This window comes from Molothrus aeneus, chromosome 21, assembly GCF_037042795.1.
Source record: "Molothrus aeneus isolate 106 chromosome 21, BPBGC_Maene_1.0, whole genome shotgun sequence".
Classification (NCBI taxonomy): Eukaryota; Metazoa; Chordata; class Aves; order Passeriformes; family Icteridae; genus Molothrus; species Molothrus aeneus.
In genome coordinates, this window is record NC_089666.1 from 7,412,708 (window position 1) to 7,432,641 (window position 19,934).

A 19,934-nucleotide genomic window follows, 5' to 3' on the forward strand; every position below is an offset into this window, starting at 1 on the left:
CAAGCTGGGGCAGTGGCAGATGTGGCTGCCCACGGCAGGGTTTCGAACCCGGCTGATGCCCAGCGTCCAGCGTCCATCCCCAGCCCGGCCGCCCCTCGCGCCATGCCTGCCCCTCACGGCTCCCCCCGCGCCCCGCTCCACATGGTCCCGCCCGCTCCCCCCGCCCGCATGCGCCGCGCCGGCCCCGCCCCCTCGCACGGGGATTTTCCACGAGGCCCCGGCCCGGCCGCACGTAGCGCACGCACGCGAGCCCGCCGCTGGCGCGAGGCGGCCGCAGCCAATTGGAACGCGGCCGGGGACGGCGCTGGCCAATGGGCGCGGCCGGGGGGCGGACCCTGTGCGCGAGGGCGGCTATAGGCGGGCGGGCGCGGAGCCGTTGGGTCTCAGTCAGAGCCGGGGCGGCGACAGCGGAGCGCTTGCGGAGCGGGACTGCCGGCACAGCGGTGAGTGCGGCGGCCGCAGCGCCCCGCGGGCCCGGAGGCCGCGCCTCCCTTCTCCGGGTAGAGGCCGCGGAGCCCCGGTCGTCCCCTTGGCGAAGGGCCGGGCCGAGGCTCGGTGGTCCCCAGGATGTGCAGGCCGCTGTGTTCCCGCAGCAGTGGTGGGGAAGGGAGGGCCTGAACCCCGGCAGTGTGCGGGGGTGAGGGTTAAAAAGGGGGGATGTGGTGGGTCAGGGCGGGGGCAGAATCGAGGGGATGTGGTGGGTCAAGGCATCCTCAAACGCAGAATTTAACCTTTTTCTTTTAATCATTAACAGTCGCTCTCGGATTGCGTGTGGTGATTTGGACCTTCCTCTCTTTAGTGGATGTCCTTCAGCTTCCCATCTCAAATATTTAACGTTTGCTAGCAATGCGTCTGTGCCTGAGGTCTCTTAGTGGGTATTTAGGTGCCGGTTATCCCAGGGCGGCGCTGGTGGGGAGATGGATGTGCAGGTGTGGATAAGGAGCTGCTGTTATAACCATCTTGCCTCGTGTAGGGCTGCCAGAGAGGATCCTGGGCTCTCTCCTGCTCCGTTACTCGCCTGCTGAGTCACAGGGTAGGGCCATGGCTCGCCGAGCCTGGCAGGAAGTACTGAAGTTTGTCATGCAAACCCACGGGAGATGAGCCAACGCAGTTTCAGGCCTCCATCTTACTAAACACAGAGAGAGAAAGTGGTTGAACGTGTCTGTGATTTGCTCCCTGCCAGGCATCCTTTAGAACCCGTTGGATCATGTTGTAGAGGTGCATTAATACCCCATGGAGTGCAGAGGAGCAGCGATGGAATGTGCCCATTTGTCCAGTTTCTAGGAGTGCTTTGGCAGGGGAATTAATACGCTGGGATCTGATAGAGTGCACTGAAAGGTCTCGGCTTTTTTCAGAGCACTGGTGGTATGAGAGTTAGGGTCATGAGGACCTTTAAGTGTCAGGAGAGGCTTCCACTGATAAATGTGGCAGGCCTGTAATAGGACACTCACTAGGGCAGTTATTTCTATGGCTAAACTTTAGTGTTGCTTTTTAAGTCTCCATTCAGATGCTTGCAGTGCTCAGCCTTAACCCGATATTGATTTTAGAGAAGTGTGGCTGCAAGATAGCTCACAAGGACAGGGTTTGGTGGTAGGGTTGGCTAGAAAAAAAAAATCTTTTGATTTAATTGAAATAATTTTCAGTTGGAGTAATCTCCAGTTGAGAGTACTACATTACTACATTCCCTGTGCAGGGTCAGGTGAGGAATAAGTGGTGATTTCTTAGACTTGAGCTGGTAGTGAGGAAGCTCCTCAGAGCTGGCAGGGGTTGTAACTTACCCTTGGAGTAGGCCAGGCAAGCTGGAGTATGTGGCTTCCCCTGAAGGGAGACAGTGACCTTGTCAGCAGATTATGCTGCAAAAAAAGGTTTAAGGCAGTGTGCTCGTTAAATACCACCGGGGTGTTTGTGTGCTTGGAGAGGACAAAGGTCTGGGCAGGCAGTGCTCCTGTGACCTCTCTGCCTGCAGTCAGCATTTCTGTGGTTGAACCTGGGCACACAGGGGCTGACCCTTGTGCTCTAGGTGAGCTCACTGATTCCATTGAGGCAGAATACATCGTGGTGAGCTAAACAGCATCAGTTCTACCCTGTAGCTCAAAGGGAGAGTTGTTTCTTGAGCACAGGAGTGGGGAGTTTGCAAAAGGAGCATCAAGGATTTCTGGGGAGATGCAGTGCTGTGAAATGCCTCTTTCTGCAGAGAAGGGAGGGACTTGTGGTCCTTTGTCAAGGAAGCTTGAGTCTTGTCTGACCTGGCAGACATTTCCAGTGGAAGTTCTTGCAGCGTGTGTTCCTGGAGGTCAACAAGCAGCTGCAGCACTGCACTGAGGGGTCCTGGGAACTGGCTGTGCTTTTAAAGAATGAGCCACCTCAAGTTGTGTGGCAAAGCCAAGGTTCTGAAAATGAAAGTAAGGTTTAGCAGGTGCCAGCCTGATAAACTCTGAAAGCTCTTTTTGGATAAGTGGGCATTCTTCCTGTTAGCCATTGCTCAGTGCATCTGCAGAGAGCTGAGTGTTGGTGTGGGTGGGACTGATAAGCAGAGCCTTGCAGGGATTTATTTCTAGCTTGTGTGTTCCCTGATTGAAGCTAGGTAGTGGCAGCATGAAGGTCAGCTTGGAGAAGCTGTCTTGGTTCATATTTTAGTCCTATCGTGTGTCAGTGTGGGGGTCTGACTGAAATCTTAGACAGCGTGCAGGGGCAGGACAGCTGAAGGGACACGGGGGGAGCAAAGGCTGCCTGTGCCTCTGACCTGGGGAGGGCAGAGTTGGCTCTGGGGGAGGAACCAGAGCGTGCAGCCACCCCCTCACAGACTGGGAACCAGCAGCAGCATTGCTAAGGTCATGTTTTTCTAACTTTGCAGTAACTGTGGAAGGATTCATGACCATTTCTGTAAACAGGGTTGCCACCCACATTGGCTTGCCAAAAAACTGGCTTCCAGATAGTTCTGCTTCTGAGGCTGAGCTTTCTTCTGTGCAGATGGGCTGGGTTTGGTGCCAGTCAGTGGCTTACAGGCATGTGTATGACTTGATTTTTAAAATGTAGCTGGGCTTACATAAGAATTCCCTTATTGCAGTTTTCTGAAGTGGATAAATGTGAGAAGGGAGAAAGGAAGTATTTAAAAGACATGGGAGATTTTTATTCCTTTTAAGATGGAAAGTTAAGAGGAAAAACTATTCCTGTAAATGCTCAACAGGGTGTAACTATTAATGCAAGTTTTTAATGAGAGCTGTGGCTGCTTCTCTTTCGTCATTGGTTCCGTTTTGCTCTGAGCAGCTGCTGTGCATACTAAGAGCACTCTGTGCATGCTGAGAGCTGTTGCACTCGGGTCTCTTATCAAAAAGAACTCTTAACTGATAGCAGAGAGTTGCTGTTTTGGGAGCTTTTCGCTGCTCTGACACGATGAGGTGAAGTTCCTTTAGATTTGTCATCTGCTCCTGCTGCTGTCTAGGGTCTGATGATATTGCAGTTTGAGTCATTTGGAATTATCAAGAGATTGTCCCTTGCATATAAGGAAGTGATTTTTTTTTTTTTTTTAATAATAAAAGTCATAGGACACTGGAAGAGCTTGCCCAGAGAAGCTGTGGCTGCCCTATCCCTGAGAATGTTCCAGGCCAGGCTGGATGAGGCTCCTCCAGCAACCTGGTCTGGTGGGAAGTGTCCCTGCTCGTGCAGGGCGTGGGATGGATTAAGCTTTATTAAGCTTCCAACCCAAACCATTCAGCGAGTAATTGTAAGCTCCTTTTTTCAGGTACTAAAGATGTCTATCACCAAGATCCATGCCCGTGAAATCTTTGACTCCCGTGGCAATCCCACTGTTGAGGTAGACCTCTACACCAACAAAGGTGAGTCCTCAGCTGCAGGTGTTCATCCCTGGCTTAGAGCTGATAGAACTTGAGCAGGCAGAAGTGTACAGCCAGTTCTGTTCTAGCAGTGGAACTGTGCTGAATTCTTCCTCCACACATAAAACTTGTAGGGACTTGCAGAAAAAGCCTCTGCCTCATTCTGTTGGATGAGTTTGCTGAGCTCGAGTTCCTGGCCTGGGCAGTGCAGGGTTTTTTGGCAGGTGCTGCTTCTTACAGCCTAAACTGTGGGAGAGCTGTTCCAAACCTGCCCTCCTTCCCTTGCCCCAGTATAAACTGGGACAGCACCCGGAAACTGTTCTTGAGCAGCTGCTAATGGCCCTGGTTGTCAGTGCTCCCCACACTCTGGATGAGTACACTTGAGGTTTAGTTCTCAATTTGTCTGCAGTGCCTTTCTGTAATGACACAGTCTTCTGCTGCACAGTTGAATTTTAGGTAATGGTTTCTCCTCTGCCCAAGTACTCGGGCATGATTGAAGAACATGCCTAATTGGGCTTTCACATGTAACATCTTATATTTTTAATTATTGTAGGACTTTCCCTTGGTTTGTTAGCTGTTCATCCCACATCTGATAGGATCTGACAAAAGCATTGTGCAAGCTCATACCAATGTGGTTTGGTGGAATGAGCAAACACAATGGCTGTAATACACTGACTAAAGAGCTGATCTTTCTGCCTCAAAAGATTAATGCAGTCATTTAATGAGACTGCCCCCACTAAGCTCTTTGATTTAGTGGGATAAGGGAGAGGCTGGAGGCTGAAGTTGGCATCTTGAACCCCAGGCAGAGCAGGCTCCAGTGTGCAGATTGGCTCCAAGTTCAGCATCCTTGGCTGAAGGAATGGGCTGGCTGGGTGGCTCTGCTGTTGCCAGAAGAGCTCAGAACTCTTGTTAACAAAATAGGTCTCCGAATTTAAGAGCTTGCTTTGCCTGAGCTCAAAAGCAGATCCAGTGAATGAAGCAATCCTTTTTGGAAGGGGAATGGATGCCTTCCTTAACTCTTGAAATGCCAGTGCAAGAGGAGGAGTCAGTTTGCTGTTGGTCAGTGAGCGTGAGGGAGATGCTGATAAATTGGTGATGCTGTAAATGAGCAGAAAGCCCTTGTGGGAGCGCTGTGTATGTGAGCAGAGGTGTGCTTTGGAGACTCCCTCTGCAGCTGCAGGGCTGGGATGCTGTCTGGCTGGGGGATGTTTGGTGGGGGAGTGTGCTGAGGTGTTTTTTCCTGTTGTGAACAGGTCTGTTCAGAGCTGCTGTTCCCAGCGGTGCCTCAACCGGAATCTACGAGGCTCTGGAGCTCCGTGACAATGACAAAACACGCTACATGGGCAAAGGTACAGCTGGGGCTGGGCACCCAGAGTGCCCTGGGACAGGCACTGGCACTGCTGGGCTCCTGTCCCACTGGCTGTCCTGCACAGGGTCTGGCAGCTCGGCAGGACAGACAGGGAGTGACAGCAGCTCCTGGCAGGTGTGGGCTGAGCTGGGCAGAGGCCAAGCAGAGGGGGCAGGGTTGCTTTCCTGGGCATGACCTGCAGGGTGACAGCCTCCAGCTGCCTCGTGCTGCAGGGCAGGGCACCTGCATGGGGCTGGGCACACCCAGCCAGGTGAAAATGTCTCTGGTACAGGGTGTCCAGGTGTACTTTGTTACCCTGCGCCTCTTGTGCTGTGTGTTGGTGCGTGGCAGAGTGCTTTACCAGCGTGGTAAGGGCATCTGAACTGCCAGCTCCAAAAGCCTCAGTCATCCTGCACTTAGTCACAAGGGCTTTTCACAGACCACATTTTCCCAGAGCCCTTAAATCTGTCAGCTCTGAGACTGCAGACTCCTTACATCTCCCAGCATGTTGAATCCTGAACGTGAGGTTTTATGCCAGCTCTGTCCATTGAATGTGCAGCTCTGCTGACTTGCCAGTCAGGTGAAAAGAAGCTGAAATATCTTCTGCCTATTAAGAAAGAACAATTAAAGTGGATAGCTGAATTGAACTTGGAGAGCCTTGTCTTAGAAGATTCATGGCTGTTAATACCTTAACAGAGAATAAATGCCTGGATGACTGAATGCCCTGAAAACCTGAGGCTCTAATGCTGTTTACCCAGGGCACTTTTCTTGCAAAGAATAAATGTGTATTTACCTCACTGTGCTAAATGTGTGTGTGCTTAGGCCTGTTAAGTCTGATCCTATGGGCAGTTCTTAATGGCATTTAATTAGACTGTGGTTAACAGGCTGTAGCTGAAGGGCTTTGTCAGCTGGGAAATAACAGGAGTTATGAAAAAATAATTATCAAATGGGAAGAGTTGCAGATAGCTGCTAGGCCTTTTGTAATAGAAGTCTGCAGACTTAGACCATTTGGAAAAGCAATTAATATTGTTTAGGATGCTGTCAAATAGCATTCATCTTTCTGAAGCTTAGGCTTTTGGAAGTCTTTAAACACTGCACAGTAAATAAGGTGATGTTCTAGCAGTGTTACAAAATAGTGTCAGGTAGTGAAGTGCCTGAGCTGCTGCCTGTGTAACTGCTGGGGAAACCTTTTCCCTCCCCTTACTCTCCTGGATTCTGTGATTTGGTAGGAGAGCCCATCCTAAGACCTTCCCTAAGTGCTGTTGTTCAGGCCCTTGAGGTTTGTGCTGGCAGAGTTACAGAGACCTGGGTGTGGAGCCCAAGCAGAGCCTTGCAGCTTCCTCTGCTCTTTGAGCCCTTTGTCTCTGGTCCAGTGCTCAGTGCCAGGCTCCTGCTGCCTCTTGGTGTCCTCTGCTGCATTCCTGTGGGTTGGCTCAGAGTCTTCACCTGTGCCTTGACTCGGGTGTCTGTTTGGCTTCTGTCAGGTGTCTCCAGAGCTGTTAAATATGTTAACGAGTTCCTGGCCACGGCACTGTGCACACAGGTAATGGATGTGCTCCCAGTGCAGCCCTGGCACACTGGGATGAGTCTCTCCAGTGCATGGCCTGGCAGACTAACTGGCATTCCTGGACCAGTCCTAGCCAATGCCTCCTTCATGTGCCTCCCAGTCCAGCCAGGGGCCTCTGTGTTCACACCTGGCCATGAGCTCAGCTTGGACTGGGGCTGGGGCAGCATGAGGTGGTTTTCCTGGATGTTCCTGAGATCCCCTACTAATCCCTGCATAACCTGTGTGTTGACCAGTGTCTGATTTGCTTGTTCCTTCCAGGTGTCTCAAAAGCTGTTGAGCACGTCAATAAAACGATTGCACCTGCACTGATTAGCAAGGTAGGAGCAATCTGTCTTCTCTTAACATCTCCTACAGCCAGGCAGTGCCCAAACCATCCTCTGGTGGGGTGGCACCTGGGGGTGTCAGCCTGTGTGTTGGGGTGCATGTGAACAAACTGACCACAGCAATGGTTTTACTTAATTTACTTAATGAGTGCACATCTAACACGTAATGGAACCTTCTCCAGCAGCCAGCCTGGTGTTGTGGTGTGCAGAAACACTTCAGCCCTGGGAGCTGCAGGGGTGCAGCTGGGCTACAAGCTGATTCAGGCTTCAGAGAGTGCCTGAATGATGAGGAGGGGCCAGGTTTTATCCAAGCAGGGTAATTGGAAGGGAATCTGAGAGGATCTAGAAAAGTCTGCTTGAATGAGATTCCTTTGTGCTTTGTGGGCACCAAGCCCGGCCTACAAAGGCTGGTGCAGAACTAAGTGCTAGTTCTAGGTAAAGTGATGGCACATCAGCTCAGCTATCAGCCTGGGCTGCTGCTGTGTGATAGTGGCAGGAATTGGCCAGGTCAGCTCTTGGCAGCTGCCCTTGAAGTGTTGGTGCCTCCAGGGCTGTCAGTGCCATGGTGGGCAGGTGAGGGTTTGTGGGCCTGTGCTTGGTGTCAAACAACTGTTGGGTTGCTTCCCTCTGCAGAATGTGAACGTTGTGGAACAAGAGAAGATTGACAAGCTGATGCTGGAAATGGATGGGACAGAGAACAAATGTGAGTGGGCTTTGTGTTGCACTGAGGGGGGGAAGATAAAGATGGGTCAACAGAATTCTGTTTACCAGAACCAACAGCCGGTGTGTGGCCATGTGCTGTGCACTGCTGTAATTCAAACCATGGGCTGGTATTGCTGAGTCTCCTTCTAAAGACACTGCTCTAATCAATTTCTTCCCGTTTCAGCCAAATTTGGTGCTAATGCCATCCTGGGTGTGTCCCTGGCCGTGTGCAAAGCTGGTGCTGCTGAGAAGGGTGTTCCCCTGTACCGCCACATCGCCGACCTCGCTGGCAATCCAGAGGTCATTCTCCCGGTTCCTGTAAGTCCCTGGGTGGGGCAGCCTTGCTCTGCCTTTAGCCTGGTGCTCCTGGACCCAAGAGAACGAGCAGTGGGGTGTAAGGGCTGCTACCCTGTTCCAACCTGGCTTCTCCTGCTTCCTCCAAGGCTTTCAACGTGATCAACGGGGGCTCCCACGCTGGCAACAAGCTGGCCATGCAGGAGTTCATGATCCTGCCCGTGGGGGCTGACAGCTTCAAGGACGCCATGCGTGTCGGGGCTGAGGTCTACCACAACCTCAAGAACGTCATCAAGGAGAAGTATGGCAAGGATGCCACCAACGTGGGGGATGAGGGTGGCTTTGCCCCCAACATCCTGGAAAACAAAGAAGGTGAGAAGGAGCCAAGTGTGGGAGGAGATGTAACTGATAGCCTGCCCAATATAATGACAGGCAGGATCAATAGGATCAAAGGTGTAGAACTTCCTGCTTTGTCTGTACTGTTTCTTACCCTGGCAGACATCCTAAGATGCTCCACTGATGTGGTCAGGTATTCCCTTGGATATCAGTTTGTGCAGTTGGACAGGATGGTTTTTACTTCAGTGCCTCATTGCTCTCATTCCTGTAGCAGCTTAAGGGAACCTTGTTCCCCTCCAGTTGAAAAGTGGTGTGGGAACTTCTGTGCACTGCAGGTGTTGCAGAAGTCAACATTCAGATATCAGTGGAGTTGTTTTTCTGCAGCCAGAAAGGGAAAACAGTTTGTGCCCTGCCTGGCTGTGTGTGGGAGGGCACAAAGACTGGGAAGCTGAGGCAGTTGCTGCTTCCATGGCCAAACAGTTCTGTTCAGGAACCTGTGGGAAGCAAAATATCTGCTCCTGCAAACACTGCACCAGAGGAGCTGCTTTCTGTGCCTCTCCAGAAGTGGAGCTGCTCACAAGGCAGTAGGACACGAGCTCAGATCAGTTGATTTTTGCTTTACAGTTGGTTGTGTTATTGTGGAGGGGAATGGTGACCTGCTCTGCCTTTTTTGAAGCTCCTGAGACAGCACCAGCAGTTGTGCCATTTCTGAGTCCCAGTGTCACATGCAGCTCTGCTGGGTCTGTGCCCTTGCAGACATCAGTGAAGATGACCTTGAATGACAATTACATTCCAAGGAATTTTTGTTGCTGGCTGCAGCTGCTTTTGCAGTTTGTGCTACATTAGCATCTTACAAAACACAACCAAACTCACTCAAAAAGAACCCAAACAAAAAAAAAAAGACCCAACAACAAAAGAAAACACTTGGTCTAAGCTTCCTGCTGCAAACAGAGCCCAGCTGCTCCTCTGCAACTCGGGGTCATTGAGACTCTGCCAACAGTAGCACAGTGGGCAGCATCTACAGACTCCTCCTGCGTGGTTCTGTCCCCTCCTGTGCAGGTAAAGGTGCACGTGGAGAGCAGGTGGATGCCCAGGGGGGTCTCCTGTGCAGAGCAAGGAGGCTCTGTCTCCCTGCTGCCAGGGTTTGGATGCTCAGCACTTGCATGGTCAACACCTGCTCTGGAGCTAAAAGGGATTAGAGTGCAGGCACTGCTTCCTGCCCACATGCATGAAGTTGAAAGAGGATGTGGAATCATCTAGTATTAAGCTTTCTGGGCTGACATGTAGTCCTGCCTGAAGAGATTAGGAATCCCATAATGGTGTCTCAAGGGTATTACAAGCTAAAAGCAGTATTAAAGTAATATCTTGTTCCAGTCAGTTCAGGAGTGGGAGAATTTAAGAACCCTTTCCTCTGGGCTTTCTGAAGGGCTGAGGGGGATGGTTTGCCCTGTGGGTGTGCTGCTGTTGGGCAGGGGGAGCTGTGGGCTTGGGATCCTGCAGGCCCTCAGCAGCTGCTGTGTGTGTTGCAGCTCTGGAGCTGCTCAAGACAGCCATTGCCAAGGCTGGCTACACTGACAAGGTGGTCATTGGCATGGACGTGGCTGCCTCAGAGTTCTACCGGGATGGCAAATACGACCTGGACTTCAAATCCCCCGATGACCCCAGCAGATACATCACTCCTGACCAGCTGGCTGACCTCTACAAGGGCTTTGTCAAGAACTACCCTGGTGAGTTGCTCATCAGTGGGGTGGTGAATCAGGGTTGATTGCTGAAGGAGGGAGTTGCTGTGCAGCCCCTCTTACAGGAGAGACCGAGAGCTCCTGCCTTGCTCAGCCTCTTGGGGTCTCAGGAGTGTTCTGGGAAGTGGGTAGCACGTGTCTGCAGCACTTTGGTGCCGCTCATCCAAACTGGACCTTTGTGCTGGCATTGTCCTGAAGCTGCTGTGTCCCTCTGCAGTGGTGTCCATTGAAGACCCCTTTGACCAGGATGACTGGGGTGCCTGGAAGAAGTTCACTGGCAGCGTCAACATCCAGGTGGTTGGTGATGATCTGACTGTGACCAACCCAAAGAGAATTGCCAAGGCTGTGGAGGAGAAGGCCTGCAACTGCCTCCTCCTCAAGGTCAACCAGATTGGCTCCGTGACAGAGTCCCTGCAGGCGTGAGTTCTGCCCTCTGGGCTGGGCCAGGGTGGGGCTGGCTTTACCTGGGGGACATGGAGGTCCAGGGCAGAGCCCTGTGCTGCCCCTGCTTGGCACAGGGCATGCTCTGAGCTGCTTCTCTTGGTCTCTTGCAGCTGCAAGCTGGCCCAGTCCAATGGCTGGGGTGTGATGGTGAGCCACCGCTCTGGAGAGACAGAAGACACCTTCATTGCTGACCTGGTAGTGGGTCTCTGCACTGGCCAGGTTGGTGTCTGCAGCTGCTGCACTCTGGCTCTTTGCTTGATGGGATAATTTGGGGGTGAAGCCAAAGCCATGGTGCACTGCACTGCCTCAGGGGTGCAGGTTTGCTGTGTCTGTTTGCAGGGAGCCGATTTGTTAATGGACTGTGACAAGGGAACGCCTTATCTTTTGCAAACTCACCTTTAATCAGCAATGTCAAAGGTCTTGGCTCCAGTGGCTGTACTGGGCTTTCCTGGTCCTGCAGCTGATAGCAAATGCACAAGCTCTACTGCTCCCAAGACCTGTTGTGTTTGCTTGGGCAGACACTGAGCCTGATGCCCAAGCAGAGCTTGTGATGATGCTCATGACCCTGAGCAAGTTTTGTGTTGGCACTCAAAGTTCTTCACTAACTTGGTGATTTCCCTCAGATCAAAACCGGTGCCCCGTGCCGATCCGAGCGTCTGGCCAAGTACAACCAGCTGCTGAGGTGAGCCTGGGCTGGGGAAGGGCCCTCCTTGTGCCTTGTGCTGAGGCTCTGCCCCTCACAAACACCTGCAGCACGTGGCAGAGCAGGGGCTGGGTGGGTGAGGTCCAGAACAGATCACACCAAGCATCCTGTGCTGCTGGACTGAGACTTTGTCCTCTGCATGGGGCACTTGTCTTGGCAAGCATCTCAGGCATTTGGGTTGAGTTGTGTCAGGTGTGTGGCACTGTGTGCAGGGGCTTGGTGGGAGCTGCCTGGTAGGGTCTCCAGGGCCAGGTGGGTCGGGTGTTTCAGGACCAGGTGGGTCAGGAGTTTCAGTGCCACATGGATTGGGTGTTTCAGGGCCAGGTGGGTCGGGTGTTCCAGTGCCAGGTGGGTCAGGAGTTCCAGTGCCACATGGATTGGGTGTTTCAGGACCAGGTGGGTCGGGTGTTTCAGGACCAGGTGCGTCGGGTGTTCCAGTGCCACATGGATTGGGTGTTTCAGGGCCAGGTGGGTCGGGTGTTCCAGTGCCACGTGGATTGGGTGTTTCAGGGCCAGGTGGGCCCGGTGGATTGGGTGTTTCAGGGCCAGGTGGGTCGGGTGTTCAGTGTGAGGCCTGTGCTAGTGCTGGGGTTCTCTGCTGCCTGCTGACACCCAGTGCTCTCTGTCCTTCACCAGAATTGAGGAGGAGCTCGGCAGCAAGGCTCGCTTTGCTGGGAGGAACTTCAGGAACCCTCGTGTCAACTAAGTGTGGAAGAGTCCCCTCTGTTCTGGTTCAGCACTAGATATTGACTTAGATCACAATTACCTGTACTAGAAAGATAAGGGCAGCTGAAGGAAAAGACCAGTCTGCAGGTCCTCTTATCCTCTAGATGATCCCTTCACCCAGTGTTTTCACCAACTCTGGTCTGTTAATTGTAATGCTCTGCTGCTTCTATAGAACAGTCCCTGGGGGTGTTCTGTGTATTTAACACCCTCAGGGGTCATGACATTGTGATTCTGGGCATAAACACTTTAGTTCCCCTCTCTGTCTCATCTTCAACGTTTGGAGCCGTGTGATTTGCAGTGCAGCAAGAGGTACCTGCAGACAGAGACAGTAGTGTTTTTACATGTGATAAATAAAAGCATCAAACAACCCAAAAATGTGTGTGGCTTGGAAGTATTTGGAGGAGTCTGGGGAGCAGGGATTTCCACCTTTGCATCGTGGACTCATGGAATGGTTTATGGTGAGAGGGACCTTGAGGCTCAGCTTGCCCTTTTTCCTGAGGTTTGGCAAAAGTTTTTGGGGTGTTTGTCCCCACAGTGGTTCTGTTACTGTGTGGGCACTGTCACAGGGAGCACAGTTGTGACCTTAGTCCATTCCCAGACAGGAAAAAACAAATTATTACACAACTGAGCGAGAGGATGCCTGAGCCAGTTCTTGCTGCTTTTTTCCCGTAGTTGCAGATGAGTAGGAAAATCATTAATTTCCGATTCCGTTAATGACGCCTGCGGTGCCCGGTGCTGCCCCCCGGTGGGCGCGCCAGGCCTTGCAGCGCACTCGCACAAACCAATTCTTGTCTTGAACGTTTCAAATCCTCCCCCTGGGGCTGGCGCTGCCCGCGCTGCTGCAGGGCCTGTGTCAGCTGCTACCTTAAAGAATATTCTCAATAACAGGGAAACGACCTTCCCTGGGCTCCTGGCACCTGGGCTTCCTTAGAGGTTTATCTCCCTTGTCAGGCTGCTCTTAAGAAGAGCTTTGCTATAAATACCAAATTTACCAGCCCCAGCTCAGCACCGGGCCAGGGCCTCCTCTCCCACATTTGTCCTTTCCCCAGGCCTTGCTCTGAGCTTGTTGCACTCTGTGGCAAATTTGAAGCCCACTGCACTTTTCACACTTAGCTGATCTCTGAATTGGACCTGTTAAATGAATAAACCAGCTAATTACACACAAATCCTATCAAGGGATTTTTCTTCTCTCAAAGAGGCAGCTTCTAATAGCTGCAGAATGGTTTAGGAAGCTTTTTAGCAGAGCTGTGTCCAGGAGCATGAGTAAGGCTGCTCCTCACCTGGCACTTCAGTAAGTGAAGCCAAATGCTCAACCCCTTACCTGGGCCTTGATTTCCACCTGGTCATTTTCTTCTAATAAGCATCAGAAAGCAGAAGGAGCTGGAAAATCAGGTCAGTGGTTGCCATAACTCGAGCAAAGCCCGAAGGGCAGTGAGGCTGTGATGAAATGAGGGACATGAGCAGGGCCTGGCACCGGGGCTGCTGTGCTTGTGTGCAGCCACATCATTGTGGGGAGAGCCAGGCTGGAATCCTGCTCTGCTCAGAGCAAGAGCTCAGTCCCAGCTCTGACAAAAGCCCCTTCCACTAACACTGCAAGTGAATTCATTATCGTTCCCACCTTGTCAGAGCAAGGCGGAGAGAACACTCACAGGTCAATTACCAGGTGTGTGGTGCCTGAAAATAACCAGGCAATGGCAGGGTTGGAACATTGCTGGGGCTGTACAGCCCCGAGCTGGAGTCAGCTGCCATTGAACCGTGTGTTCTCCTGCTCTGTGAATCAATCCTGCCGTGTCAGGTGCTGTGCTCACCTGTCCCATCAAACCCCTCACAGAAACCTTTCAAGTTCAATCTCTGAGAGTATTTGGGCCACATCAGCAAGGTGCTTCCAGCTGCAGCGGATTCAGGCTCTCCCTAATGAGGCTGCAGCGTTGAAAGGAGTCCATGCAAAGGAAGAAAAGAGCCCCGAGAGGGGAAGTGCTGGAACGTGGGGCTGGGGGTTGGAGATAAGGATTTTAAACATGTTAGAGAAAAGTGAATGATTGGGAACGCTGTGTGTGTTTGGAGTGAGGGGAATCAGTGAATAGGGAACAAGATTTGATTGCTGAAAATCAAGACCTAAACCTGCAGAGCTGGAGAGGGGGAGCTGTGTCTGCTCCTTAATCAGGGCTCAGCTCCTGCTGCACAGCTCCTCACCTTTCCCTGCTGTCCCCACGGAGTTGGACTCGAAAGGCTGTGCTTTATAACAGAGAGCAAATGTGGCACAGCCAGTGGCTTTATTACTGCAATAATTTGCAGGGATGGCACTCCTTGGAGCAGAGGAGGCATCAGCTTAGCAAACACGAGCTGGGAGGCTGCTCTGAGAGTAGCAGCCAGGCTTAAAAGCAGAGCTGTGGTGACTGATGGGCAGAGGGGAGAGGCAGGAGGTGCTCTGGGAGCTGTTCAGGAGCAGGATTTATAATGGAGTGATGCAAAGGAGTGCAGTGGGAAAGCTCTCCCATTACCCCTGGCTGTGTGTAGGGGTGTGGAGGGATAGAATGTAAGAAAATAAAGATAGTGCAGAAGGCAGTCTCACACCTGAGGAGCTGCAGCTGTACTAATCACCAAAGATTAGGAACAGGCCTGCCCTTAATAGGCCACAGCTGTGTCCAGTAAGAAGAAGAGTGCTACAAAAGAGTGGGGTAGCTGGGTGAGAAGAGAGAGTTGGGGTTTGTTGGCTGTGCTGTGAAGAAGAAAAAGGAGTCAGTGCTGTGAGGAGATGCCCATGAGAAATCCCTGAGAAGGTATGGGAGATTTACAATAAGATGACGACGTAGGGGTGCCTCTTCTGCCTTGTAGCCCAGCCTGCTCTCAGCACTGACTTCCTCATGTTGGTTTCTAGGCCTGGTCCAGGCCCTGTCCCAGTGAGTTTGCTCTGGACAGGAAGGAATGTTGCCATCCCTCAGTGATCTTGAGAAAGCTGATGATTCAGCACTTGGCTTTCCTGCCAGACATGAGCCCCTGGTGCGAGTGAGGACATCGCTCCTGACCTTCCCTCAGCAGCTGAGGCTGGGGCTGGGCTCTGCCAGGACACCCAGGCTGGCTGTGCCACTGGGCCGGGGCTCGGAGCCAGCCCTGCCTGCCCCCAGCAGCACCGAGAGAGCTGTGCCAGGCTCCAGCTCGGGCCAGCGCTCCCCTGGCGAGCTTTGATTGCTGCTCGTTTGTGGGCAGGGTGAAATGATTTCCCTGCAGATAGGAGCTGTGGGTGGGTGTGAGAATGCAGGAGCCTCCTCTGAGCAGTGGGAATGGGGCCTCTCCCTGCAGCTGCTCCTGGGTCACTGAGCTGGAGCTGGGGCTGGAGCTGGGGCTGGCCCTTTCTGCAGGGAGAGGGAGCCAGGTGCCATCAGATCTGGGGCACTTTGCGTGCACTTTGTGCTCCATGGACAGACACCCTCAGAGACTGGGAGTGCAGGTGTGGAGAAGCAGAACAAGGAGAAGAAATAAAGCCAAAGCAGCTGCAGACCTCGGTTCTGCTAGGAAAGCCTGGAGGTAAAAAGAGAAGGAGGAAAAAAACCCCACAAAAAACAACAAGGAAGAGAACTGAGGAATGGAGGAAGAAAAGGGGTTGAATAAGAACTCAGATGATAAAATGACAGATACAAAATAAACTATGAGGAAGAAAATAATCACAATGCCCACATGATTTCCTTGTGCCACACTGGAAGCGTGTGGTGAAATCTCAGGCCTGAAGCTTGAGGCACAGCTCAGTCTGGAACCACACAGGTTTAATCATCCAGGTGCCAGTTACAGGCTTCAGTTACAGCAGATAGGAGGAATGCAGGCTAATTCTGCAAAAGAAACCCCTTGGACAGGGGCCAGGTGAGCTGACACCGTGCTGACAGCAGTGTCTGCAGGAAGGAGCATCCGGGGCCAGCCCCGGGTCAGTGTCCCCCTGCTGATGGGGCTGGCAGCAGCCACGGGGGACTGGGGGTGCCTGTGAGGGGCACAGGGTGTGGGGATCCCTTGGAAAAGGAGCCAGGGAAGCGCCTGGGCTGGAGCAGCCCCAGAGCAGGGCACCTGCTCCCAAAGGGCAGAGCTCAGCTCTGAGCCCGTCCCCAGCCCCCAGGCAGGTCTGTGGTGCTGAACAAACCCTGATGTGCCCACCTTGCCCAGCTGCTCGGGGCGAAGGGTGTTAGGAACGAGGCTCTGCAGTGGAGAGAGGCCCGTGGGGAGCTGCAGATGTGAGCCCTGCTCAGCCCCAGCCACGCGCCCAGGCCTGGGCTCTGCTGGGCCATTTCCCTGCTGCTCACCTGTCTCACCTGTCCCCAGGCACGGGTGACACTTCCCAGGGCGCTGGGGAGGATTCCTCAGTCGGTTTTGTACAGTGATTTGAAGATAGCAAGTGCTGAGGGGAAAAAGGAGACGGTGCTTGAAATGGAAATGTTCCCATTGCTGCGGCTCTGTTTTCTCTCCCTTCAGAAAAGTCCATTCAGAGGTGCCATCAAAGGCAGCAGTGCTGCAACAGCAGGGAAAGAGCAGCTACAAGGGGGAGGTGGGAGCCAGGCACTTCCTCCTGGAGGAGCAATTTGCAGAGGGAAGGATAAAAATGTAAATCTGAAATCAATCCACCTCTCCCTTGAATGCTCTGGTGATTTATATCAGCTCAAAGCCAAGCGGGTCACTTAGGACAAGAAGCTGGAAATGCATTTGCTGCTCCCTGCACTGGAGGAGTGCATGCAGTGCTGCATTTGCAGGGGCACGCAGGAGGTGCCCAGCTGAGGAGCCAGTCCCACCTCGGCAGGAGAGGGCAGCTGAGCGGTGTCAGACAAACCTTTGAACAGGCAGGGAGCAGCAGCCCAGCCCTGGCAGCAGCCCCTGCTTTGGGCTCCTTTGCCTCCCCTGGATGTCACATTTGGCTGCTCTGACATCTGCTGCTATGGCGAGGGCTCAGTCGATAATTGATGATGAGCAATCAATTGATATGAACGGTAGGGAATGTGGAAAGGAGCCAGCTCTGTGCTGTGCTTGTGGCTGACAGTGAATTCCCTTTAGCAGAGCCCAGGAGTTTGGAAGTATTGAAAATACCCTCTTTGAGCTGTGTGAGATCCCTCTGGATCTGCACAAGGACCTTGTCCTTGTCCCTGTGCATGGCCTGCTGGAGAACTGCTTTGCTGCTGGAAAGGAGATGGAAAAGCTTCGAGGTCTGGGGTGTGTGGCCAAGGAGCTGGGGGTGAAGGAGCCCCTGGGGCTGTGTGAGTGAATGGGCATGAGCTCAGTGTCCAGTGGCTGCTCAGACACCAGCCTGGGAGGCTTGAAGGTGAAAAGGTACCAAAAACCACACCAGAACCTGCCCCCAAATCCTCCTGTGCTTGGATCCCTTTTCCATCTCCCTGCTTCAAAGGGCTGCTGCCAGTTTGTGATGTTGGTACAATCGAGCTCTGGTTGGGGCTGAAGGCAAGTGAGTGCTATTTAATTTGTTTAGCAGGTTTTATCTGGTATGTAAATCCAGAATGGGCTCCTGTGCCTGTCCCTGGGTGTAAGCAGGATCCAGGGCTGAGCATCAAGGGGTGATGCAATTAATCCCACTGCTGAGGAAAGACTCATTAGTCATTTGCAGCTTCAGCCCCGCTGCCTTTCAAGGTGCACAAATCTCTTGTTAGACACGTTTCATGTTCTGCAGATGCCATTTTGTCCCCTCTCCACATGCACTGGAACATGCCCAAGTTTACAGAAATGAGAGGAGCGATTGTTAGGGCTGAAATTTTTTTGTTCCCTTTCAATGGGATTTTTTTCCCTTTGCACGGTGCACATCCTGGGCTTTGATAAATGAGTCTCACCAGACACTGTGGTAAGCCAACCTCTGCTAATATTCATTATGCAGAACCCACTAGGAAATGGTCTGAGTCAGGGAAATTGAAAACCTTTAAAAGATAAAAAGGTTTTAAATTTTTTTTTAATTTAATGAGGAAACTAATTTATAACATTTTACATTTCCGGGATTTAAAATATTCAAAATACGAAACCCAGAAATGTTGTGGTTGTATGTGCTGTGTGTCAGAACCCTGAGAATGGTCACGCAGGAAATGGAGCTTTGCCCCCCAAATTCCTGAGCTGTTTGGGAGGTGTGCAGGGACAGTTTGGTGGTGCTCAGGGTGGGGTTAATGGTTGGACTGGGTGATGTCAGAGCCTTTTCCACCTCAGTGGTTTTGTGGCCCATGCTTCAAAACTTGCTGGCAAAACAGAAGGACTGAGCCAACACGGAGACTTTGAGGTGGCAGGAAATGCATGAGGAGGTGGCTGAGGATGTTCAAGGATGTGCAGGGAGCAGCTGATCCCACGGGCTCCTGACCTCGGTCCCAGCCCTGGCAGTGCCCAGAGCTCCTCCCTGTCCCAGACGGACACCAGGGTGGCTGTGCCATGGTCACCTGCAGCCCAGAGCTCCTCCCTGCCCAAAGGGACACCAGGGTGGCTGTGCCATGGTCACCTGCAGCCCAGAGCTTCTCCCTGTCCCAAAGGGACACCAGGGTGGCTGTGCCATGGTCACCTGCAGCCCAGAGCTCCTCCCTGTCCCAGAGGGACACCAGGGTGGCTGTGCCATGGTCACCTGCAGCCCAGAGCTTCTCCCTGTCCCAGAGGGACACCAGGGTGGCTGTGCCATGGTCACCAGCCAGTCCAGAGCTTCTCCCTGTCCCAGAGGGACACCAGGGTGGCTGTGCCATGGTCACCTGCCTGCCCAGAGCTCCTCCCTGTCCAAAGGGACACCAGGGTGGCTGTGCCATGGTCACCTGCAGCCCAGAGCTCCTCCCTGCCCAAAGGGACACCAGGGTGGCTGTGCCATGGTCACCTGCAGCCCAGAGCTCCTCCCTGCCCAAAGGGACACCAGGGTGGCTGTGCCATGGTCACCTGCAGCCCAGAGCTTCTCCCTGTCCCAGAGGGACACCAGGGTGGCTGTGCCATGGTCACCTGCAGCCCAGAGCTTCTCCCTGTCCCAGACGGACACCAGGGTGGCTGTGCCATGGTCACCTGCAGCCCAGAGCTTCTCCCTGCCCAAAGGGACACCAGGGTGGCTGTGCCATGGTCACCTGCAGCCCAGAGCTTCTCCCTGCCCAAAGGGACACCAGGGTGGCTGTGCCATGGTCACCTGCAGCCCAGAGCTTCTCCCTGCCCAAAGGGACACCAGGGTGGCTGTGCCATGGTCACCTGCAGCCCAGAGCTTCTCCCTGCCCAAAGGGACACCAGGGTGGCTGTGCCATGGTCACCTGCAGCCCAGAGCTTCTCCCTGCCCAAAGGGACACCAGGGTGGCTGTGCCATGGTCACCTGCAGCCCAGAGCTTCTCCCTGTCCCAGAGGGACACCAGGGTGGCTGTGCCATGGTCACCTGCCCGCCCAGAGCTTCTCCCTGTCCCAGAGGGACACCAGGGTGGCTGTGCCATGGTCACCAGCCAGCCCAGCCTGTCCTGCTGAGAACTTGTTCCTCCAGCCTCAGAGAAGTTGCATCAGCTCAGGGAAGGGCACTGGGCCTTTTCAGGGCTCTGCTCAGCCCCTGGCACTTGCTGCTCCCTCCAGTGGGTGTGAATATGCCCAGACTGATTTGAATCTCATTTCCATGACTTCTGCTTTCACTGCAAGCCATACAGCCACTTCTAGGCAGAGATCTCTGTGTCCAGGAGGAGTTCACACATATCCAGAGCACTGCCCTCCAAGTGGGATGAGCCTTCCAAAAATTCCCTGGTAACATCTGTGGAAATGAGATTTTAAATTCCTGAGATTTCTACAGTAAACAAAACAAAGCAGAAAACCCCCCAAAGCAAACAGTTTTCAGCTAAAGGGCTGGTATTCAGCTATGACAAAGGGAAAGAAAGAATATAATCCTTTTTTGTGAGTGGAGTTAGGTCATCTGTAAAAGCCTCTCAGAATATTATCTCCCGAGCTAATCGCTGTAT

The 19,934-nt window shown here is 53.0% G+C and overlaps 1 protein-coding gene across 1 annotated transcript; it reads left to right on the plus strand.

The window, feature by feature from the left end:
- Positions 1-313: 313 nt before the first annotated feature.
- Positions 314-12,390, plus strand: ENO1 (enolase 1). Its single transcript, XM_066563956.1, has 12 exons — positions 314-443; positions 3,743-3,836; positions 5,087-5,182; positions 7,007-7,065; positions 7,705-7,774; positions 7,958-8,091; positions 8,217-8,439; positions 9,933-10,130; positions 10,360-10,561; positions 10,697-10,805; positions 11,210-11,268; positions 11,926-12,390. The coding sequence occupies exons 2-12, from the start codon at positions 3,752-3,754 to the stop codon at positions 11,993-11,995; spliced, it is 1,305 nt and encodes a 434-aa protein (XP_066420053.1). The 5' UTR covers positions 314-443; positions 3,743-3,751; the 3' UTR covers positions 11,996-12,390.
- Positions 12,391-19,934: the final 7,544 nt, after the last annotated feature.

Coding starts and splice junctions, on each gene's coding strand:
- ENO1 (XM_066563956.1), top strand. CDS start 3,752: ATGTCTATCACCAAGATCCATGCCCGTGAAATCTTTGACTCCCGTGGC. Junction 7,066..7,704: donor CACCTGCACTGATTAGCAAG/GTAGGAGCAATC, acceptor TTCCCTCTGCAG/AATGTGAACGTTGTGGAACA. Junction 10,806..11,209: donor TGGGTCTCTGCACTGGCCAG/GTTGGTGTCTGC, acceptor GATTTCCCTCAG/ATCAAAACCGGTGCCCCGTG.